Source organism: Poecile atricapillus, chromosome 12 (assembly GCF_030490865.1).
Source record: "Poecile atricapillus isolate bPoeAtr1 chromosome 12, bPoeAtr1.hap1, whole genome shotgun sequence".
Lineage (NCBI taxonomy): Eukaryota > Metazoa > Chordata > Aves > Passeriformes > Paridae > Poecile > Poecile atricapillus.
The window spans coordinates 13,108,440-13,132,010 of record NC_081260.1 but is presented as its reverse complement, the minus strand read 5'-3'; the positions used below and the strand labels follow the sequence as shown (position 1 = coordinate 13,132,010).

The 23,571-nt window shown below is 46.0% G+C and overlaps 1 protein-coding gene across 2 annotated transcripts in view; it reads left to right on the top strand.

The window, feature by feature from the left end:
• GPC3 (glypican 3) overlaps positions 1 to 23,571 on the top strand; it is a 141,591-nt gene that overhangs the window by 111,265 nt on the left and 6,755 nt on the right. For both annotated transcript variants that reach the window (XM_058847850.1, XM_058847851.1), the window contains exon 7: positions 3,629 to 3,791. In XM_058847850.1, coding sequence (XP_058703833.1) covers positions 3,629 to 3,791 — 163 coding nt within the window. The remainder of the gene's footprint in view (positions 1 to 3,628; positions 3,792 to 23,571) is intronic.

The following is a 23,571-nucleotide window of genomic DNA, read 5'->3' as shown; positions in this document are numbered from 1 at the left end:
TCTGTCCACCAAAAGATTACAAATATCAATCAGGCTTCTCCCCTAAACTCATGAAGGAATTAAATGTTTTTCTAAAAGTCTTTTATTCCCCTTAATAATCTCTTTGGCTGTTCTCTTTACTTTACATATTTTTGAAGTGTGTTGAAAGGGATGATTTCTGCCCTAAAGGAGCACAGTGCCTGTAGCTTGCTGACAGTATTTAATCTGAATTTGTGGGCACAATTTTGGGTATTGCTCAAATTGATATTTGCAATACTGTGGGCTTATTTCCAAAAGGAGAAAACAGCTATTAAACTGCAGTCCAAGAAACATGATGCTGAACTCTTTTCAGAGATGGGAGATTAATGATAAAAAGTATGTTGCAGCTCCCACTGTTTATCTTAAAATTGGAAAAATAGGACCAGGTGGCTTGGTGGGCTGGTGGGATGGGGAGCTCTGAGTAAAGTGGTTGTAAAGAATGAGGAGTTAAAAAGGTTTCAGCATACAGTGGCCTGTCCAAGACAAGCTGAGTCATTACCCTGTGTTGCTGCATCTGTTTTTGTCTGGTCACTGTACAGTTATGAAGAATTGTGTAAATCACGCTGGGATGCCCTGGGGAGCTTTCTTAGCAGGAAGACTCGGCACACCATTCCCATCTGCCTCGTGTTTTAAGCTGTAGGGACACCACAAGATAACAAAGATGTCCATGGACACCAGATGTGACTGCCCAATGTCCCTCGGAGGCCCTCGTGCCCATGCCCTGGCACTGCCCACCCTTCCCATCCAGAGGGTCATGGTTTAATATGGATGAGGCTGGAAATAAAACTGGCAGACACCTGATCTGTTAGAACTTGTGGTGAGGAGCAGAGGGAGTTTCTTGCCTTGGTGTGGATGGGGGAGGAAAGCCCCTCAGCCCCCTCCTGTGTGTGCCCGGCCTCCCACCAAGAGTGCTCCAGTTTACATCAGCTACGTTACAGTGTATTTTTACCATTATGGTTTAACAAAAAGACCAGATATGACAGTAAACTCTTACAGCTGGGTGAGTTGTGATTAAGTTAAAGCTATCTCACTGTTACATACTACTTTAGTGATCACCAGACTGTGTATTTTCCTGCCTCTTACCATGGGCTTTAAACCACAGGACATGAATAAACTGTAATGTTAGGGTACAGTCAGCTCTGCTTGCTATTTAAAGACGGGGAATCTATGTTCAGTACACCAAATATAATTTCATAAAGCATGCAAACCATCAGGGAGGTTGTGGAATGGTTGATGAGTGGGACTAGGGCTGCTGCTCTGGATGAAGATGAGACATCCCACAGCATTCCTGGCTCTGGATGTACCAATGGAGTGGAATGGGATTTCCACCCCATGTCTGGTCTCCTGCTAACTCTTCCAGTAGGTTTTGTGTCATGGGCTCTATTTCTCCCACAGGCAGCTGTAAAATTTAATTGAACCTCTCTGTAGTTATCAGCAGCTGGGGAGGGCGTGCTTGAGGATGGAGCTTTTCTCCTGGCAAAGGAAAGAGCAGTGTGGCAAAGGGATGTCACGTTCACTTGATCCAAAGTTGGGGCCCACGTGATGTTTCTCAGAAAGTTCCTGTTTTATTGTGGCTACAAAGGCATAGAAATTAAGCTGCTAATTTATGGCATGCCAAGGAAAAAAAGTAGTACTACAAGAAATGCTCAGTTATTTTAATGTTTGCAAACACACAATTGAAAAATCCCGATTTTCCCTTGCCTCCCCCCACTGAGCTTATTAAATCTGAAAATATCCCAAAGCTTAATTCTCTCTGCCAGAAAGTTCCTCTGCTTTTTTTGGGTAAGTGATGAAAGTTGGGCTGCATGGTGGGGTCCTGTCTGGCTTGCTCTGTTCCTGGGATGCAGAGGAGCAGGGATCCCACAGAGGAGAGAGCATCCTGCTGCTCAACAGTTGTGGCCCCTTCCAGCTCGATGGGCTCAGGTTTTGGCAGTGGTGCACAGGGTTTGAGCTCATTACCTGCTGTGCATGGGAGACCCTCACTGCACCTCAGCTGAGGACTGCTGCTGGCTGGGGGCTTTGTTTGGAGGAGCAAAGTACAAGTGATGTTGTAAAGGCTTGTGTGGTTGGCATGCTCAGTTCCTGGGCACCTGTGTTACCCCCGGTGCTGCACTTGCCTTGTTATTTGTTATTTTTCTGCGGTTGCACCATATTCTGGGAGAGGCCTGTAAATGTCTAAACAAAGTGAAATTCCTGAAAAGTGAACTTAACCAGCCTGAGCCAAAGCCTGTTGGAGGTCATGGAAGCACATCCCCTGAGTTCTGAGGAGATGAGCTGCATTTTGCTGCCTGCCATGGATGTGGGACTCACCCAACGTGGTTCTCACACCGGGCAGACTTTGGCACGTGCCAGGGTTTGCTGCAGCTGGGGAACCCAAAGGGCTCTCACATGGAACCATTTGTTTTTCATTATGTTACGCTCCTCTAATATAAACACTAAGGTATGTGGACACTGCTGTGGACAGGGCGAGCCAGATGCCAAAGGCATTCCTCCAAGGCTGTATAAACTTCAGGAGATAAATATTTTAGAAACTGTTTTCTAAGGCTAGCTTAATAGTTTAAAAATAACCTAGATTCCAGATATTAAAAAATGCCTTGCAAGGCATGCATATTGCTGCAAGAGATGGAACTAACCAAACCCCTGAAGCATGTGGAAAGCTCTCATTTTGCAATATCTTCTCTGTTACTTATCCTTTTTATTTTTTTTTCTCAGTGCTGAGATTAAATTCAAGAAGCTTTTAACAGCAGAGTGGCAGTGACAGAAATTTTCAGCATATATTAACTAGCTGACTCACACTTTTTCAAAGGGGATCTGGGTTTATGATGGAGTAGCTGGCAGCTTTCAGAAAAGCAAAATCAGGAAAGTCAATGAAGAGGGGAAGCTGATAGTTTATAATGTGTCTAATCCCTCTGTGTGCTGTGATGGGAGCGTGGGGAGCTCCCACCCATGTCTGGAAAGTGCTCCTGACCTCGTGCTCAGGGGAGGCATTCCTGTCTCAGGGATGTGCAAACTCTCACTGTTCCTCAGGACTCAGCTTTAAAACATCTTTTATAAGATGCTTTCATTGTGTCACTTGGCTACCCCAAAAACTTCTTCTGCTAGCATCCTCTGTGCTTCAAGAGTGAGAAATGAGATTTTTAGGTTATGTTTGTGGAGTCCATACAGACCTGAGAGATCTGCCTTTTCCTTTCATGTGTTATGTCTAAAATGGGAGAGAGATCCTGGAAGTAGTGAGATTCCCTGAACAGAGGTTTCTCTTGCTACTGTTTTTTCCTCTGTCTGGCCTAACTTTGGACATGTGTTTTGTCCTGACCTCAGAGCTTTGGTGATATTGGGGTCTTGCAGGGCTCATATGGGCAGAAGCCAAAGGGCAGAATGACTCAATGAGGTTTTGCCTCCTCCTTTTGTTTCTTCCACTGAAGTTTTGTGTGCAGCTTTGTCCATGAATGAACCTGAGCTCCTCGGTGCTTTGGCACAAGGAGTGTGTTGGGCTCTTGTCCCATGTCCACTGACTCGTGTCCCAGCCGCGCTCCCCCAGCGAGGGCAGGATGAAGCAGCAGGGAGGCTGGAGGGAAGCAGCTGGGTGACTGTGGCCTCTCATGTCTTTCAGCTGCTCAGAGGGATGACCTTGCCCCGTCGAAAAGCTCCAGGAAAAACCGTGGAGGAGGAGGAGGATGAGGAGGAGAGCGGAGACTGCGACGATGAAGATGAGTGCGGCAGAGGCTCTGGGGATGGAGAGCTGCGAGTGAGGAACCAGCTCCGCTTCTTAGCAGGTGATGGGGATGGTGGGACTGCAGCAGCTGCCCCTCTGTGGGCTATAGGTTTTGGTGATGGTGTGGGGAGCTGCTCCCTGGGGTTGGGTTCACTCGCTGCAGGCACCCCCAGAGCCCTCCACAGCCAGAGGCTGCAGATGCCCAGAGTTGTTCTGGCTGGCCATGGTGCCAGTCCAGGCAGCAGCTGGAGAGGAAATGCCTCTGCTTTTCCAGGCTGGTTCTGTAGGGGTGTACTGAGGGCAGCCCTTTGGAGAAGATTTGAGGCAAGTTGCAAATCTGATGTAGGTCCCAGGGTCACCCCCTTCTGTCCTTCCCATTGCTGCCTGCAATCCTGAGATTTGAGATGAGCTTCCTGGAGGGCATCAGAAAGTCAGGAAGGCTTGTCTGACTGCAGCAAATGAAGGTTATTTCTGATGTAGGGTTTAAAAACCCCCAATGATTTTTTGCAAATACCTCAGGCTCATTTTGCAGAAGTGATTTAGGTACTTGAGAACCTAAAAATTACTTTGCTTGCCAGTGTGAGTCATGTCTTTGGTTGCTCTGAAAACAGCCCTGAGCCACTCCTGATGTTATTAATGAGGTAGCCCCTGGTCACCCATTGGGAGGAGAAAGCAAAGGACCATTTGTGACTTTGGCAGTCACACGTGCTGCTGCTGCTGCTGTGGGCTTCTCCTACACCCACTGACCACCCTGTGGAGCTTAGCAGCTTGTGGAGCTCTGGTCTGCTTGTGTGAGCAAGCCCAGGCTGTTGGAGGCTGTGTCCAGCGTGGATGAGCAGTGCTGGATGTTGTCTGTGGCTGGAGGCTCGGCCCAGTTAATGCTGGTTCCAGTGCAGCACGGTGCTCTTCGAGAGACCAGACAACTGAACCTGGATAAAATCAGCTTTGCAGCTTTGAAGTTTAAAAGGCAAATTTGGGCTCCTAAACGAAGCACAGATGTTTATAAATTCCCTCCCATTGGTCTGGGATAATTAAAATATCCTTAATGAAGTGAGAGCTGAAATATTAAATGCCAGTCTCATATCAAAGATTATTGACACATTATGTAAAATGCATAAAATACATGTATTCAGATATTAAGTAAGGGAAAGAAAAGACTTTTCAAGTCCTCCACTCCAAGTCTGAAAGAGAAACACAGAATTTTGAGAGGGATAAAACACAATTTCATCCAAGAACTAAATAGCAAAGTTTATATTAAAGAAATACAGGTGATTCACAGTGTCCTGTGCTGAGAGCAGAGATATGTGTTTCATTTTCCATGATCTTTGTCACACCTTGATGCTATTTTTAATGTGTTTCTAATTTCCTCTTAAAGCCTTCCCCACACTATCATCAGTGATCTCTGAAGTCAGATATATGATCCTTTCTGCCTTATTCTGCCTCTCTGGGCTGGTTTGATCACTGTATTGATCTCCCTGGTAACTTGCCCTTCTGGCAACTTAGACCCCTCTTGATGCTGTGGAGCAGGACCATGCAGCAGGGAGAGAGGGCTTGTCCTCCTGTGCTGCTCTGCTGGAGGGTGTTTGCTGCTGCCTTTGCTCGGGGATGGGTAAATATTAACTTTAAAGCACTTGTGTCTCTGGGGAACGGGGTTCCTGGCAGGTAAAGTCTTTCAGGCTGCTGAGAGTGGGGAGTTTGTCCAGCAGGGCTTTAAGGCACTGTCTGAGCTCAGTGGGCACAAGCTGTGCTGTCAGAGAGGCTTTCTTCCTTGCTTGCCCATGCCATATACTCTTTTTTTGTGTTTTGCTTTAGAGCAGAAAGGTGAAGCTGATATGACAGTGACAGAATCCTATTTGGTTGGTATTGGATATAAACTGTGACTCTGCTCAAGTTTTATATTGGAAACCAGCCCAGGAAAAGTTGCTGATGGTGTGGAAATACTCACTTTCAACATTTTTGAGAATGATATTTCTTTTTACTTTGAAAGGGTATTTTTCAATTAATTTTTTTCCATCATATCACATGTACATAGCAAGAAATAAAAGGGACCAGAAACCATTCCACATCCCCCCCCACTTCCACAAATTCTAAATTTTAGGGTAGCATGCCGATTTGAAATGATGCCAGGCTTTGAAATCTGGAAATAGTTTACAAAATGAACTTTTACATTTAATGTGGCTTTATCTCTCTCCTTCCCAAGGTGGTTACCCTGTAATAGAGGCTGAAGGGACTGGGAGAGGCTGGGGTTGTGTTACCGAGCCCCTGGTTTTATCCCTTGCTGGATGCAGTGTCAAGGCAGGAACATGGATGGCAGGCTGTGTTGTAGTGCAGTGGTCAAAGCCAAACCCCCATCTGAGCATCTTTGAGTCCTTCTGGTGACCCTCGAGTCAGGGGACACAGTTTGGGGTTTTTCCCTCCTTTTCTCAGGTGCTTTGTTCAGCTTGAGGAAATTGGCAGTGGAAAACTCCTCCCTTCCAAAGGTTTTCCCAAGCTTTGCAGATGGACTTGGTGATGCCTTGAGGAGGAGAAGATGTGAGTGTCTCGGGCTGGTGCTGATTTTGGCTGTTGGTTGAGTGAAGACCTTGGCAGAGTTTGCTGCCTCTGAGGTCTTTGCATCTCTCGGATGCAGTGGGAATTTCTCCTGCTCCCCAGTGTGGGTGCCACGGGTCCTGCCAGCTAACTGCAAACATCTGCTGAGCACTGGCCTCACCAAGATGTCCCCTCAGAAGGTCTTGAAAATAAGGAGATGAAAAAAGAGCAAAAGATGGGGAAAAAAGTCAGTCTAAAATACAGACTAGTTTTGATTTATCGCCTGTTGTATAAAATGTAACCTTTGTTTCCTATTTATAATGAGCCTGTAATAACTGGACAGTCAACCTAAACTTTAATGATTTAAACATACTTGTAAACTGTCAAGTCTAAAGTTTGTGAGTGACTATAAACATATGTTGGTGAGCCCTATATGCTAATAAATTCATTATTATGTTGGCCCAGTGGGAAACACAGAGATGGCAGTCTTTTTTTTTTATGATAGGTCTTTTATTGTTTGTCACATCTGCAACACATTAAGGGTTTTGAAGGCAGATGATGTTTACAATAAGGGGGAGGACTGAAAACCTCCCAGCTCAGAGAAGAGTGCATCCTGTTTGTCAACGGAGTACCCATGGAGCCGGCACCCTGGCCATGCAGCTCTAAAAATAGAGCTCTGTACATAGACACACACATATTTATGCCACACCAATGGCAAATCATGTCTGCAAATGAATTATAGTATTCCCCCCCAAATTATGAGTCAGTGCAAATGTCTTCCAGGCTCTGTGATGCAAACATGTGCTCGCAGCCTGCTGGGATCAGTCATCCTGCACCAGGCATCCAAAGGAAAAAGAGCCTGGCGTGGTTGGTGCTTTGCTGATGCTCCAGCCAGCCACTCACTAATGAGCTCAGCTCAGGTGTGCTCACTCCAGGTGCCACTTGGAACCTAAGAGGTGATTGCCAGGGAGCCTGAAATTAAAACATGGATGCTGGACAGGCTCCTGTGCCAGGTGTGGGCTTTATCAAATGCTGGGGGAGAGGAGGTGCAGGCATTGTGGGGGCTTTGCAAAGGTGGTTTGGTCCAGCTTCCCTGTGCCCTTGAGCTTCTCACAAGCTTTGCTGGGAGGAAGATATCTGTTTTAGTAGCTGAAGCACCCAGAGAACATTCTGAACAATCCAGCAACTTGGGGAAGGGGTTGGGAGTTTGAGGAGAAGATTTACTCTTCCAGAATATCTGTGTTAGGCAGCAACAAAAGTTGTCTTGGGAACAGATGGTTTTGGCAGAATAAAGTAGAAATAGTTTGTCCTGGGAAGGGAAGTTGGCCTCATCCCATGAGATATGTAAGGATAGATGTGTGCAGTAAAAATATATAAAGATGGCTCTGGAAGTCTGTGTGTGTAAAACAGCTCCCCTGCCTGGCTGCTCCTGCTGCAATAACCTGCAGTTAGTTTTGCTCTCAGCTGTCCCTTGGCTATTTCTAAGGGGGAGAGGGAGTTTGTAGTTTAAGCCCTCAAGGAAGCCCCAGGTTTTCCTGCACCCTGCCCATTTGCTGCCAGACCCTTTGTGGGTTTCCAGCAATTTGTGCCATACCTAGGTGCTTTTTGAAGAATCAGCATGGTCTCCCCCTTGACTTACCCAGATCTGTAACTTAAAAAAACTTCTAGCTTGCTTTGCCACTGATTTTTCCTCTTGGCAGGGCTTTTTCTGAGTGCTGTCATCATCAAATTGCAGGCTTGAATATTGCCTCTGAGCTGGCCAAGTGGGGTGTTTTCCCAGGTGGAAAGGTTGTTTGTTGGTAGCCCCTTTTTCCATGTTACAAAGGCACAGTTGCTTCCAAATGGGAATTTGGAATGCACGTCACAGGGCAGGGGAGGTCTCTGTGTTTGTTTGGTGACTGTGCCCTGTGTGGGCACAGAGTAGGACCCCTCTGTTTTCTGTCTTGCACCACGTCTTTGGAAGCTGCTCTGAAACCCTGTGAGTTGCAACTTCCATCCTGTTCTGCTTTTAAACAGCTCCCAATGGCCAGAAAAGCATTCCATGTCTTAGAGGTCTCAGTGCTGCAATGTTCCTACAGCTCAGCCTTTGGTGACCTTCCTCCCCTCACCCTGTTTTCTCCTGGGTTTATTTCAGGAGAGTGCCATCAGTCCAAGCTCCCTCCCTGAGGCTGCTCATTTTGGGGCTCAAACAAGTACCAGGGGTCGCCCTGTCAGGGTGGTGGCTGGGAATGGCAGAGGGGGAGGCCAGACAAGGTCACTTTGGGCACTGCCCTCCTGGTTTCTGCTGCTCATTTCCCTGGGGAAAGTTCCTTAGAAATGAGGATGTGTGCTGGAAAGGGGGATGCTCCCAAGCTGGGAATAACAATCAGAGTCTGCCGAGGCTCACTTCCGTGTGTGCTGGGAGACAGACCAACCCTAGTTAAAATATTTACAAGAGCATGTATTCCCATCCTTTATCACAGTGATCACTGCTCTGCCCCTATCCCAGCACCTGCATCTGCTGCTCTGCTCCATTTACTGCCGTGTCTCGGGCTGCTCATCCCTCTGCTGAGACACGCATTCTCAAATACCCCAGTGACTTCTAAAGCACTCCTTCCACAGGTGGCAGATATCCCCATCTGGGGGGGTTTTGCTGACAGTGCAGGGCCACGTGGCTGTTGTCCCATCCTGATGAACAGCCTGCACGCTTGGATGGTCCTACTGACAAATATCATGTGTGCAGTACCAATATTTACTGTGCACAGCTCTGCTCAGCCTTCAGCAGGGCTGGCCTGTCCTTGGCTCAGGCACTGGGTGAGCTGGGCTGGATTGACACAGCATCCTTCCCATGGGGTTTTCTATCTGCTAAAAGCTTTAGGGCTTCCAACTCTCATTTTAGTAGCAGAAACTTACTTTTTTTTATCTTTTCCCCCCTACTTTTTTATTTTTTTTTCCCTCCAAAGAGAGTGCTGTTGAATGCTTGACTGAAGCAAGGATAGCAGAAACATGCTGTTTTACAAGACATTCATCCTGTCCCAGGGTGAAAAAATGACGAGGCCAAATGTCAGCTAGATTATTCTGATGGAAGAGCTGGAATTGTACTGACTAAAACAGTGCAATAGCCTGATTAATGCTTTTCCCCTTCAAATATTTGTGTTTATTGAGTTTTTCTTTTAATGAAGATCTGGTTGAAAGTCAAGAATTCTTCATCATCGTCTAAATAAAAGCTAAAAGATGGAGAGGGAGTCACATGTAGCAGTTTACTGACCCCTCTAATTGAGTGGCAAGTTCATTAATTTACTTTTGACGTCAGCAAAAAATGATTTTTTTTTTATTGACACTGGGAAAATTATTGGTGGTGTTTGGAGAAGGACTTGTTCATAGCATCCTTCAGCTGGCTGTGCTGCTGTGACTCTTGCAGGCCTCACACTGTGCACAGGGTGTACATTTTGAAGGGTTCATGTGACCTCTGTGCCCTGAGTTCCTCCAAAGAAACAATAATTCCATAACTGAAGAATTACAAAGTCATCTATCAGAATCTGTACTTTGAGTAAAGCTACATATATGCAAAAATCATCTATGGAATCAGCAAGTAAATCCACTGGACATAGTAGTCCCATGGTTCTATTTTTTTTGGTTTGTTTCAATTTTGCTTCATTTTTAAAATGTTTTTTTTTACTTTTTCAGTTGTGCTTACAGATCAAAGTCCATCTGAGCAATTTGTATCTGGTATTTTTAGGACCTCTTCTGCCTCTTGACCCAAAGCAAGGAATGATGTACCATTTTTTAAAAAGCTGAATCAAAGGAGGGGATATTCATAGATCACATGGTGCATCACATTCCCAGTGTGAGCAGACATTGGTTTAAATCCTTCTTTTGGAAGATAAAGGTGGTCTGTGGGCTCAGTGTGGGGTGACTGGCTGGGGCTGAAGGGCTGGAAACACACTAAAGGTCAGATGAGATGGTTCTTCTGCTATAACACATAAAAATGTGCCAAGGTCTTTGGGAATCTGTGACTGCTCATCACTCCCAGATGTTTACAATGCCAGTCTGCTGGCAAAAGGCTCACCCTCTAGTTAGGCTGCAAGTTTCAATAACAGTTTGTACTATGCCAGGGTGTCTCAGGAGATACTTTTCAACAGTGTAATTTGGGAACTAATGTTTCTTTAAATTGTTACTGAGTGCAGCATCTGACATGACTGAGCGCCTCAAAACAATTTCAAGTATGCAAAAATGTGCCCAGTTGCAATAGTGATGGCCATATTTATCTTTAAAGGATGATGAATCTGTTTTTTGTGGCTGAAAACACATGAATTCTGATGAAGTTGGGAAATACAATTCCTGACTTGGATACAGTCTTGCTTTTTGGTTGGTGGGTTGTTGTTGTTTGTTGGGTTTTTTTTTTTGGTTTGGTTTGGTTTGGTTTTTTTGCTGTTTTTCCTTGTGGAAAGGCAAAATAATTTAACTGGTTTTCTTTTTAAGGGACAACAATAAAGGTGTATTTCAGACAGAAGCAGATCAGGTGCTACTTGCTAAAGGCCTGACAAGATAACCTTACACTGATAGTCAGGGCACCGTATCTGCACATTTTGTTGTACAAAGAGAGGTTTGTCTGAGAGCCTGATAACAATATAACATGTTGATTGACTTTTCACATAGGAGAGGGTGCCCCTTTCATGAGTGGCTTGGCTTTTACTAATGCCTTACTGCAGGTAAGCTGATAAGAGAGATTATGGGGATGTAATAAATGAGGCTGCTGGGCACAGCCCTGCTCAGCTTTGCTGGGAGAGGGCTCTGGCCCTGGAGTGTGTCCCAGCTGTCCTGGCTGATGTGTGTGCCCAGCACTTGTGTCAGTGTGGCAGCACTCAGCTGGCAAACATCACAGCATGTGCTGTGGGCACAGGGCTGGGCCATCCCTGTCCTGCCCCGTGCCTGCTGCAGCTCCTGTTCCCAGAAAATGTGCTCAGGGCCAGCTTGGATGGGGTCTGAGCAACCTGCTCTAGTGGAAGGTCCCTGTCCATGGCAAGTGTGGTGGAACAAGATGATCTTTAAGGTCCCTTTCAGTGACAAAAGAAGACGAGTTCCCAGGACCAGGGTCCATCAAGGACTATAAAACAAGTCTGCCCAAAAAGTGTCTTGGGGAGATACAGCTATGAATTGAACACAAGGAATGTTGGACCAGGGGGCTCTGTCTCATTGGAAGTGCACAGGAGGAGGCCCTGGACTCTCAGCTGTGGCTGCTGCAGTCGTGTCCATCCTCTTGCCCTGGAGATGTCCAGGAGAACAGATGATGTGTCAGGTGGATCATGGAAACCCTCACTCACTGGAAACATTTCAGGTACAACTTTCAGAGCACATTTTGAACCCTATAGAGAAGAAGATAGGGAATGCTCAAATTCTCCAGGCTGCCTTAAAAAGCCTGACCTCTTGGTTCCCCTCTTCAAATTTGGACAAATGCATTTGTTTTTGTGCAGGTGGTTATTGTGGCAATGACCTGGCAGCACGAGCAGCATGGCATTGTGGCAGCAACCAGGGGCTCTGGGGAGCTGTTGTTTACTTAGATGTGGTTGAATGAGAGTCTGCATGGACCTGGGATCCAACAGGTCCCTACACGCTGCAGACGGCAGCGCTGCATTTTGAAAATCAGTTTTTACATCTTTCCATAAATATAAATGTATGCATCTGTGAAATAATCAAGTCTGCTTAAATGAAGCTCTGAGATAAATATCTGGAAGGTGTTGGGATCTGGATGAAGAGGCATTACTTGAGATGAGGTTTTCAAAAGTAGTGGGCAGCCCATGCTGGACTTGTGCACAGACCTGACCACAGAGCCTGTTGCTGGTTGCTGTTGGTCTCCAGAAGAAACACAGACCTGCCCAGAAAGCAGCCTCTTTTTTAGTCCTGGCCAAAAAGGTGTTGGAAAGGGGAAGAAGGATGCTTCTCCGAAGAAACCTCCTAGGATCCTGGTGTTTTAATCCTCATTTCTTTCTGTCTTCTCACCCCTCACTCTGCAAGTGAAAATAGTATGAATTTGGGTCTGGCCTGCAAATCACTCATCAGTCGGTGCATTACCAGGACAGGATCAATTACTGAGTCAACACTGCTCGGTGTGCTCCAGAAACAGGGCATCCATCATCTGTCAGGCAGGAGCTCTCCTCGGCTGTTGTGCATTAGCCCTGAGCTGTGCACACACATCTGCTGGGGCTGACACCAGAGTAACATGAACTGAACCAGGTGTGTTTGCCTGAGCACAGGCTCCCCTGATTCCCAGGTGTATCTCCAGCAGATCCCTGACCCCTGGAGCTGGGATGGATGAGCTGTGAGCTAGGGGAGGGATGTCCTCCTTCCCACGCGGTGACTGCCACGTTCTGTGCTCTGCCTTCTCCCTGCGTTCCTGCCCTGGGGCTCTCACAGCTCCAAGGAGGGCCCAGATGGGTTTCTTCCACAGGAACAAATTTCAGGCAACCAAGTGGTTCTGGAGTCTGCTGTCTTTGCCAGCTTTTCTGGGTCTCTGGGACATCTTCCTTGGGGTAAAAGTGCCCTGGCTTCAAAATTTCATCTCCCCTCTCGTTGCTCTTAGGGCAAGCCAGAAACTTTCTGATGGGAGACTGTGTTGCAAACTGCCTCTGCTGGAACTGGGAGGCAGTGAAGCATGCTGGAGTTTTGGATGGGATTTTCTTGTTTTGGAATAAATGGAAACATCTTTCTCTGCTCTTGCAGCAGGGAAGTGAAGCAGCAGCAGCCTGAAGCACAAGGTAATGCTGTCTGCTTTCACTCCACAGCAGCTTCTTGTCTAAAAGTCTGCTTAAAATTATGTTTTTAATTATACCACAGGGAAAAAAATAAAAATGAATTGATTGGACTTTGTTGGAGTGGTATGTCAACTTGCCTTTTAAATTTTTTTTTATTTAAACAACAAAAAATTTGGACACGTTTTGTTTTTGTTCTGCTCTGGAGAAGTAGCACATTCCCCCTCTTTTATGGGAATGGAAATCTGGCATGCTGACCAGCTTCTGTTGTTTCAGAAAGTGTCTTCAATGGTGTTTGGGGCTCTCAGTGACATCTTGCTGTCTGTTCATGCTTTTCATTTGTTCTTCACTTCCCATGGGACCTGGGATGATGCTCTGCCTTTCCCTCCTGTGCCCAGCACAGAGCTTGAATGCAAACCCAGCAGCACCTTCCCTTTCCCACTCCTTCCTTCCTCAGAGTGCCCTTTCTGTGTGTCCCATCTGCAGGTGGGTGGGAGCTGGTGCCCTGGGGCTGACTCTGCTGGGTGCTGAGGGACCCTGTGCCCCACTGAGTGCCCACAGTGCTGCTGCATCCCTTGGTGGCTCTGTGACGTGTGGGGATGGATGTGTTGCAGTGGCAGGTACTGCTGGCTGCTGAGCATCAGCTTTGGCAGCTGGACAGATTGCCAGGGCATCTGTCACTGCCTCAGTCCAGTGCAGGAGTCCCAGCAGGATTTCTAAAATGTAAATTACAACTGCAATGTGAGACATATCCTTTTGCTTTACTGGGTTTTTTTTTTCTCCCTCCTTCCTGTTTGAATTCAGTTATCTCCAGTCTCTGTAAAATTGCTGGACTCTAAGCTATTTTGCTTGTGTCTCATGGATACTGGAGACGCTTCCTGCATGGGGAGGCAGACATCTGCTCCAGCCTGTTTTTGGAGTTTTTTGTGTCAGACAGCCTGCAGTTGGCAGGTGGGAGCCGGTGGTTATTATCAGAATCTGAGTAATATCCTCTGTCTCCTTGATAACTCTCTGCCGGCTGCTCTGCAGCTTTGGTATGTTTGCTTGTCCTCTTCTGGTTCTCTGTAGATCATTCCAGAGAAAAGTAAATAAAAAAAAAAAGGTTGTGTGCTCCCCAGAGTCATCACAGAACACAGCCTGCAGTATCTCTTCTCTTGTCCACGTAAATCACTGCTGAAGCATGTGCAGAGAATGTGAAAGAATGTGTTTATACCCAAAACGCTCTCCTCTCCCCTTCCCTGTACAAGCAAAGCTCCTCCCTTGTGCTCCAGTGCCTGTTCTCAGGGAATCTGATGCACCCTCACCTTCCATGTCCCTTCCTGACTCTTGTAGCTTTATTTAGGTGTGGGCTTTGGTGACAGTCAGAAAGCTTTGCCCTGGACAGCTGGAGTCTGGCAGCTCTTGTGGGGATGGAGGTCCTGAATCTGCCTTCTCCAGACATCTCCTTGCTGGTTTGGATTCCCCTCTTCCCACCTTGGCTTTATTTACCCCAGAATCATCAGGGATGCTCTCCAGCCTGCAGTCACTGGAGCCAAATGGTTTTTCCTGGGCCTCAGACCAGTCCCCCAGGTCTGCTGACCTTCTTGCTTCCAGTGAATAAATTCCAGCTGGTGGGTCAGGTTTTGATCTTGGAGATTCAGCTGATGTCTTTCCCTCTATTTGGCTTCTCTAGATGTTCTTTGTGGTAGCCCTGAGCAGCTGAAGGCAGCAGAGCTGGTACAGCACCGTGGGCAGAGTAAGTCTGGTGCAACCTGGAGTTCCCAGCTGTAAATTATTCCACTGAACCTGGCCCTCAGGTGCCTGGGAGCTTCAGCACCAGCTTAAGTCTCTTGCTGATACTTAAGTGTCTGCTGGGCCAGACACCTAATATTATTAGTAGACACTAAATAGGTCTCTCTTATTTAGTGGCCTTAATTTATTAAATCAGGCAGAAATGCTCTCAGAAGAGGAGTGATGGAAAAGGGAGCACAGTAAAATGTGAGTTTCTAATTTGCTGGATCAGGCCCCTGGAGATGCATGTGATCTGGAGGTGCACTAGAGGCAGTGCTATTGCAGTGACTCATAAACAGATGTGCCCAATTTACATTGCAGCTTAATACCTTTGTTTAAAAAAAAAAAAATTGGCCTTTTTTAAAAGACAAATGTGTCAAAGCAGATGTTTCCAGTAAAACAAATACCTGTGTGATTTACAAACAACTTCCTACCGCCAGAACTCATTAGAAAATGTGGAGAAAAGAAAAATGGTTCTGTGTACACCCCAAAAAATCCCAAAATAAGGACATAGCAAGGCAATATTGCTACACACTGAACAAAAATTACTGCTGTGCTTGGGTTAGAAAGCAAGAGGTTAGAGCCTGATTTTGGTTGCTAATAACTAAGGTTTACCCTGACCAGTTGGATACATTAAGGAGCAGAAGCCTGTCCATAAAAATGCTCCTGTTATGTAGGATAAAGGGTAACTGGGAGCACTATATGGGATTGCCTGGAGGCTCCTAAATCCCCTCCATCCCATTGAAACCTGGATGATTGTCCTGGATGACTGCAGGATGGCACTAACCCTAAAGCAGAGCTCACAGATACAGCCCCTAGAGCAAGCCCTGCCCCGAGGGATCCCGCTCTGGGCATCTCCCCACAGCAGGATGGGGGATTCTGCCCCTGCCTCTGCTGGACCTGCAGCTCAGGTGTGCCTGCTCACCTGCTCAGTTTTTGGGACTCAGTGTGCTCTGAGAAGCTCCTGTTGTGTCTGGTCTCTCGGAATTTGCTTCCTGCCCAGCTCCTGCTTGCCCTGCAAGCCCAGCACTCCTGTTACAATTTGACACCCCATGTGGTCTTAATGGCTTTCCCAGGCCCAAGCTCCAGCACAGCCACCACGTTTTGTTGGCTGCAGGGGCTGGCAATCCCCCTATGGCCTTCCAGCTCTCTGCAGAACAGGTATTACATTTTTTTAATGCATTTGTCACCTATTTTATCCAGGCATTTGTTGCAGAAGGAACAGTGACAGCAGATGCCTGTGGGTTGGCAGGCTGCTGCTCTAAATCCATTGTGAGTACCCTGGGCAAATGGCTCCTTCAGCTTCTGAGAGGACACAGAGACATCCAGGCAGCTGGAGAGACAGGGAGGCATCCAGCAAGCCTGAATGGAGCAAAACAGGGGAGTCAGGAGGCAAGAGAGGGTTTTGTTTCTTTACTAGAGCATTGCAGGAGCAACCAAGGTCATGTCACATGTGTGGATTTATTCTAGCAGAGGATACCAGCTCAGCAAATGCTACTGTGAGGGTGGTTTCTGGAGCATCCCCTGCATGTTGGGGTGCTTGCCCATGGATCTGCTTCCCATGGGTCTGCTGGGCATGGCTCTTTCAGCTGGAGAAGTATAACTTTTTTGATTCTGTTTTTAATTTTTCTCTTTCTTGATTCTGCTATGTCTCTTCTGCACTTCTTTTCACTCCTGGATTTCTCAGCTTCTCTGAGCTCAGCTCCTTGGGGATATTTCCTGCTGGGGAGTCCCGCTTATTTCAGTTCTCTGGGTCAGGACAAAAACTCCAAAGCCTGTTAGGATATTGTTTCTCATGTTTATTAGGATGTTATGACAAAACCTGGCAGGTCTCTCCAGACTTTCTGCACAAGTTTAATTCACCACAACCTGGCTCATTTTGGCTCTGATGGCACAAAATGGCCCTGAACGATGCAGTTCTTTTATCTTTATACTTATCCAATTAACAATAAACACATATATGATTTTTCTTAATGACCCAATGACCCATCACCTGTGTGCTGCACTGTGGCATTTTCTATCCAATCACCTACTATTACCCAAAAAACTCTAGAAGAAGAATGTGAAGAAGAAAGAAGAAGGAAAAGAAACAACATTCTAAACCCTCCATCTTGTCTTCTGCTTTCTAAACTAGCTTAAACGCTAAACTAACTTTTTCACCCAGTGACTTAAGAAAAATCTCTAATTTACACACACTCTTAGCTTTTCTATCTAACTTTAACAGTTGTTCTCATGTATCACCATGAAAACATGCCCATAAATTTCATGTTATATGAAATTCAGAGTTCTCCTGGATCTCAGAGCTAGGCATCAGAAATAAGGGCACGCACTCTGTGTTTCAGACTCCAAGAGAGAAGCTGGGAGGATGAGGCTGGAGGATGTCCCACCCAGGAACGGGTCACACGGCAGCCCAGCAGCACACAAGGAAGCAACAAGGATGCTGTGAGGAGCTCCTGTTGCTTCTTGGCACGTGGATGTCTCATAATGTCCAGTCCATTGTTAGGAAAAAAATGACTGCTAATGTCAGGGACTTGTGAGGAATCCTCAGAAGCAGGGACTGAAGGGTGGGATGGGGCTGCCCCTCGCCCTCCCGGCTCCCTGGTGTCTCAGCTTTCCATGCCTTGCCATAGAGTGATTCAGAGCCCAGCCTCGAACGGCTGCTTCTCAGGGGGACTTGCTGGGACGTGTCCAGAGGAATTAGAAGTATCTTAGGGGGAGGATTCTGCTGCTCCAGGGTGGCTCAGGGCTCTCAGAGATGCTTTTCTCAGCTCTCCCATCAGTGTTCCTGAAACCTCGTCACAACCTCGGCTCAGTTTTAGCCATTAGTGAATGGAGGCTTGTGCTTGGCTCTCAGGGACCAGAAGGTTTCAGTGCTTAATTAATTTCTTCAAAGTGGAGGGTGTAATTAATGCCTATGGTGTGCTTTGAGACCCTTGGGTCTCTTGGGCAGTGTGAAATCTGGTTTGGTCTATGGAAATCATCACTGGCCAGGCATGGCCATCTCAGGGTCCTCGTCCTGTCAGTGTTTGGGGGTCTTTTGGTCCCCTGGTGCTGTCCTGTGGAGGGCAGATGTAGCCTAAAACATCTTGTTTCCCCTCCATGCTGACAGTCCCTAGTCTGTGCAAATTGTCCTGGGGGCAGGAGCCAAACTGGGGAAAAAAAGTCCCCTCACTCCTTAAAAAGGGGACATCTCTGTCTCCTGCTATGCCCACACAGACTTCTGTGATTTGTTCCTGAATTCCCTTTGTTTTTCAGCAATTTATTTGAACAAAGAGGGAAAAGTGTCACTAGTTGCTTCGTGCTAGCTTTAGAGTAAACCATCTTTCAAAGTCTAGGAAAACTGGGTTAAAAATTGATATATTTTGGCATCTTAGGACAGCTAGGAAAATTTCCTTCCTGATATCTATAAAGCTTTTTTTTTTTTCCTTACTATCAGCATTGTTTTTGTGGGTGTTAAACATGAACATAAAGGAGAGTGCAACAGATTGCAGGTATGTCGAGTTCCAGCACAATCAGCTGCCATTATTTAAAGAAGATGCTTTTAACCAAGTCTTTGAAATTCCCTCCTCATTTATCGATTTTCAGGTGTATAACTGCACAGAATTGCTCCCTGTCCCACCCCCTCGTGACACCATCACTCACGCTCTGGGTGATCCACAGACATTTTACAACACCAAGCATTAACAGAAATAAATTAACACTTTAAAAGCGTAAATGTTGTATTTCATAGGAGTCAGGCAGGATATTTGGAAGGGAAGGAAATGTAAATGGAATGAAATTCTTAAGCAAGATTATTGATATGACAGGACTAAAGAGCTTGGGATTCTGTGAAAAGTGCCTCTTTTCATCCCTCTAATAAGTCCATTACTTGCACTTGGGAATATTTTAAGGTCCTTTTCATGCTGAATCTGGAGTTGAGCATGCTTTGCATTTCAAGCTTTGTCTATGAATCAGTAGAAGCCAAAGTTATTTCTGCTTTAAAATAACAGGAGCAGGGAACAGCTAATCTCTTTTCATTCTGAGTCCTTACATTATTTTACTGGACAGAGTTTGTGTTGGCTACAAAACAGGGCATTCACAAAATCTATGAGAAGGAATTTAGTCTAAGAATGAAGCCTAGATTGCAGTATGCATAAAGACTCCTTTTCCTAAGGCCATTAAGAAATTCCAAATCTGAGCTATTTTGAACAGTGACATTAAATTAGCCTTGCTAATTCCAGTAATTCAAGCTGATAGCTGAGTTTACAAATCTGCTAGATGAGGCCTTCCCATAATTACAATCTCAATGTGCTTTTCAGCTAAGGTGAGTTAGCACAAAAAAAAAAAAAAAAAGATAAATAAATAAAAGGGGGAAAATGCTCTTTCTGTTCTGGCTTTTGAGATGAATATCTCTAAAGAACAGTTAAGTGGCTGTATTGCACCAATAAGACATTCCCTGTCCTGGACTGGTAAGTTCATTTTGCCTCTAATGTGCAAGTGAAATGCAGAGGAAAGACTGGATTTTCCCCTGCTTTGTTTTTTCTGTTGTCTCTTTACAAAGGAGAATTCACGCTGCTTGTGCTTGTAGTTCAGTTTTTAGTTTATTTACAGGTGGTAATTCTTCCTGGGAAAAGAAAGAGTGTGACTGGTTACCCTCTTTTATGGGCAGAAAAAAACCCCCTACCTTTGGTGGATAAATCCAGGTTAGAGCAGGTGATACAAAGGTATCATTTTTCCATATTTCCATATCCATACCTTTATTATTCCTCTGTACAAATATGTTGATTTGCAGATCCCAACACAGCTAAACATTCCCAGTGCGATGGGAAGGTTTTGAGAATATGTTTTCAAAGCCATAAGGCACAAAACCACGAAACAAAATTGAGTGCATTATTTAAAAGGGTGTTAATTTTATTAGAACCAAGCTGAGGTAATATAAGGGCGAACCTAAGTATTCACATCAGCACTTAACTCAGGCTGCAATGTTCATAAAATGTCCTTTTGATCAAGCTGTGAGTGTTTTGATCCTTATTCTATGAGCATCATTCAAAGTGACCTAACTGTAGCTCCAAACAGGCATCTGCAGCTGCAGAAGTCCTTGAGCAATAACAGGTCAGGAACTTGAATGTGTGCTCTGCCGGGAATGCTAATATTGCAATCCCTTTTTGTTGTTGTTGTTGTTGTTCCAAATAAGAAATAAAGGACAAAAACTCTCACGAAATAAAAATTCCCAACAGAAAATTGTCCTACAACCATTGACTGTGGACACTTGAGTCAAAATATTAAACAAAATTATGATTTTAATCTATCAGAATAATAATGACTTGGCTGATAAGTAATTTCATATCATCCCCACGTGTTTGACCTTTCTCTTCTTGGTAGCACTGTCATCACTGGCACATTGGTGATTTTTAGAAGACCACCCTGAATTTAAGAGGATGTTTATCTGCTGGGCACCCACAGGACTGGGTGCAAGTTGTGCAGCTCACAGAACCAAGGCAGCACATTGCACAACCACACGGAGCCTGTTTGGAGTAGGGATGGACCAAAACTCCTGCAGAAGCCTGGCAGCTGTGCCCTCCTCTCCCTGTTGCGGGCAGGTTTTCCTACCACTCATGCACCATGTCCACAGGCTCAGGTACATGCAGCAGATTGTGCCCCAAAATACTGCTTATGTCAAAGTCTGGTAGAAACAGCTCTGCTGTTTTTAGGGGCTGGAGGGAGCTGCCTTTGCTCCCCAAGGCTGGGATGATGGCTGGGAAGAAGTGAGGTGGGGTGGGAGGCACAAACAAGACTCTTTTTTTCTGAGAGAGTGAAAAGATGAGGGAAGCTGAAATGCAATTCTTGATTTCCAAGAAACTCTTATCTCTAATCTCTGTAATCCATTTTAGAGAGGATTTTGTGATTTTGAAGGGATTTACAAACTGGATTACATAGCCTTTTTATTTTGATTTTCCACTGTGATTTTGACATTCCTAAGAGAGAGCCATGATTGCTTCAGATGGGATGGAGAAGGAGGCATTTGTGGGCTTTGACCTTGGAGCCCTATCGAGGTGTCACCTCCTTGTTTCACTGCTTGCTGGGTCAGTGGAGGTGTCCCCAGAACAATTTGGACTCTCCCACATGAGCAATGTGTCTGTCCCTGGCACCTTCTTGTGGGTGACCCAGGCAGAATCCCAGGGCCGATCCCCTCCATCCCTTGCTGCCTCCTTCTGGAGTGGGAGCAGTCGAGGTGGTTTCCTTGGGCTCCAGCATGGTCCCAGGCATGACAGGGAGGCCCTTGGCCCCCAGGAGAGCATAAGTGTGATGGCAGAAATCCAGCACAGCCCAAGCACTGCAGCCACAGTGTCCTGGTGCTCAGCAGGGATGACACTGGGATTCCCATTGGAACTGCCACCACCATTCAGATCCAGCTTTTAGCACCATCATTCCACCAGGGCTTTGGGGTCAGGGTTTGCTCTCAGCCTGGGAGGGAAGCAGGGAGCAGAAATCAGCCAGGGTTTGTGTCAGATGTTACAGGAACCCAGTGAGCAGCTGGGTTTAATTTGGGTCTTTCTCCACAGCCATGCAGTGCAAAGTCAGGTCCTGGTTTCAGACTAGAGAGCTATTCCTGGGGCTGCTTCCAGTGCAGGGAACATGTCCTGAAGCTGTTAAAATGTTCCAGCCTATGAACCCAAATCTTCTAAAGTGGAAAATTTGGGTATGGTGATGTTTCTCAGGACCTTTTGCATTACCCCATTTTTATAGGCTGAAGTCACTTTAATGTTGTTTTAATGTAGGTCCAGGATTTTTTTAATTTTAATTTTTTTTTTAAATTTTTTATTTGTTTATTTGTGCAGGTTAACACAATGAAAAATGCCAGGCAATGCTGTTGCCACTTGGCTCCCTTCCCTTGGCAGCTCTCTCACCTCAGCTCCTGTACTATGCAAGCATTCCCCTGGCATGGACAGGGGGAATTTGCTGTCCATCCATGCCAGTGATCCTGGGCAGGGTCAGAGAGAAACTCAGGACATTTCTCCAGGAGCAGAGGCAGGGTGAGCAGAGGAGCATGGAATATCACCATGCCTGAGCCTACCTGCCAGTTCTACTGTGGGCTGAGCAGGAATGTCCATACACAACCCAAATTCTTGGGTTTTGAAATCTCACTCAAGATATTTCCCTTGGCATCATGAGTTGTAGCCTGGTGGATATCCAGGGATTTTTCAGTGAGTCCACAAAGTCCTTGTCCCTTCTGACTGAAGAGGCACATTCCAGATTGTCTACTTGAAGCAGGAATGCTGCAAACCCCTGGTCTCTGTGGCCTGGGCACCTTCAGGTCTGGTTTCCACACACAATGAGTCACAAAGGAAGGTGTCAGATGCTCCTGGGTGCCATAACATCACCATGAGATTTCTAATCAAGCCTTGAGAAATGGCCTTCTGCCTTGAGGGCTGCTTTTAGTGGCTAACATCTGGAAGGCAGCGACCATTGCATTTTCCTTAGGACTGCATTTTGTCATGTCCTGCTAATGCCTGAATGTCCCTGAATGTCCTGAGCTTAGAGAGTGGGAGGCCAGCATGTAGCAAGAAAGAGCTTCCTCTCCTGGTCATTTCCAAGAGCTTTTGGGGAAGAAAACGTGAAGGAGAAATTTCAGTTAGATGGGAGTATGTTGTTTTCAGTCATTAGAGGGAATATGAAATATTTAATTTTGCTCTGCTATCATTTAGAACCTTACTTCCCAAAATCAAGGCTGTATGGAGATGTCTCAGGTAACAGCAGAGTGATCAGAAGGGATCTCTTTGTGATTTGGATCTTGAAGGTCTCCAAGCAGAAAGAAGATGATTCCATGTCTGGGTAGGCTGAGATACTGAGGGACCTGCAGGACCATTGCTTGACCTAGTCCTGAGCTGCTGCCATTTAAATTATTTCACTTCTATTCATACTCTTCTATTTCCAGATACTCCTCTTTTTATTTTTTGACTCCTGTCTATGTAGATGTTTTTGGGTGTACATGTTTAGCTCCCTAATTTTCAGTGCTTTTCTTATAAGCTCCTTTCAGTAGCAGCTCTTCTTCTGGACTGTACATCTGGATATCAGAACAGAGTAATGCAGCAAAGTACAGGGACTCTGCCACTTCCAATTAATAATGCTAATGAGATTTGTTAATTTTTAATAGATTACATGAGTGCATTTTGCTAAACATGTTTTTGTGGCTCCGCTCCGCGAGTGCAGTTCAGAAACTCTTTCACGCTCTGCCAAGGAGAAAACGAGGAATGCAATTGCAGACGCCAGATTCTCTTCAGGGTAGATCTGGAACAAACCAAGGAGCAAAGAAGAATGTAACGAGTACATTTGCAAAGTAAACATAGGCCCAGGTCATAAATGATGGCCCTTCCTTGCCACCGGCCTCTGCCCGAGGTGGAGGGAAGGAGCGGTTGCTGGAACTGGGGTCACGGTGCAGCCCCTGTGCCTGTACACTCTGTTGGGTTTTGAGGATGTTTTGTCCCTTCACCCCATCAAAAGCTCACAGATGTGTGTGGAGAGACTTCTGTGGTAGTACTGGAGGTTGGGGAGCCGGGGTGTGGGTACTGCCTCATGTACCCCAAACACACCCCTGGTGTGGGACTGTGATGGACCTTCCTCACATCTGGATCCCCCCAGATCAATTTACTGCTGCCTTCTGAGAGCATTGATCCTAGGGGAACTTCCTCCCCTGTCATTCCTGGCTTTGTGGTGGTACCTGTGGTCTCTGGGTCGTGGTGAACACGTGCTGCAGGCCACGGGCCGTCGGTGGCACACCAACAGCCGAGAGGTGGCAAGCGGGGGAAAAGTCTTGGTTTGCAAATCAGCCATCCC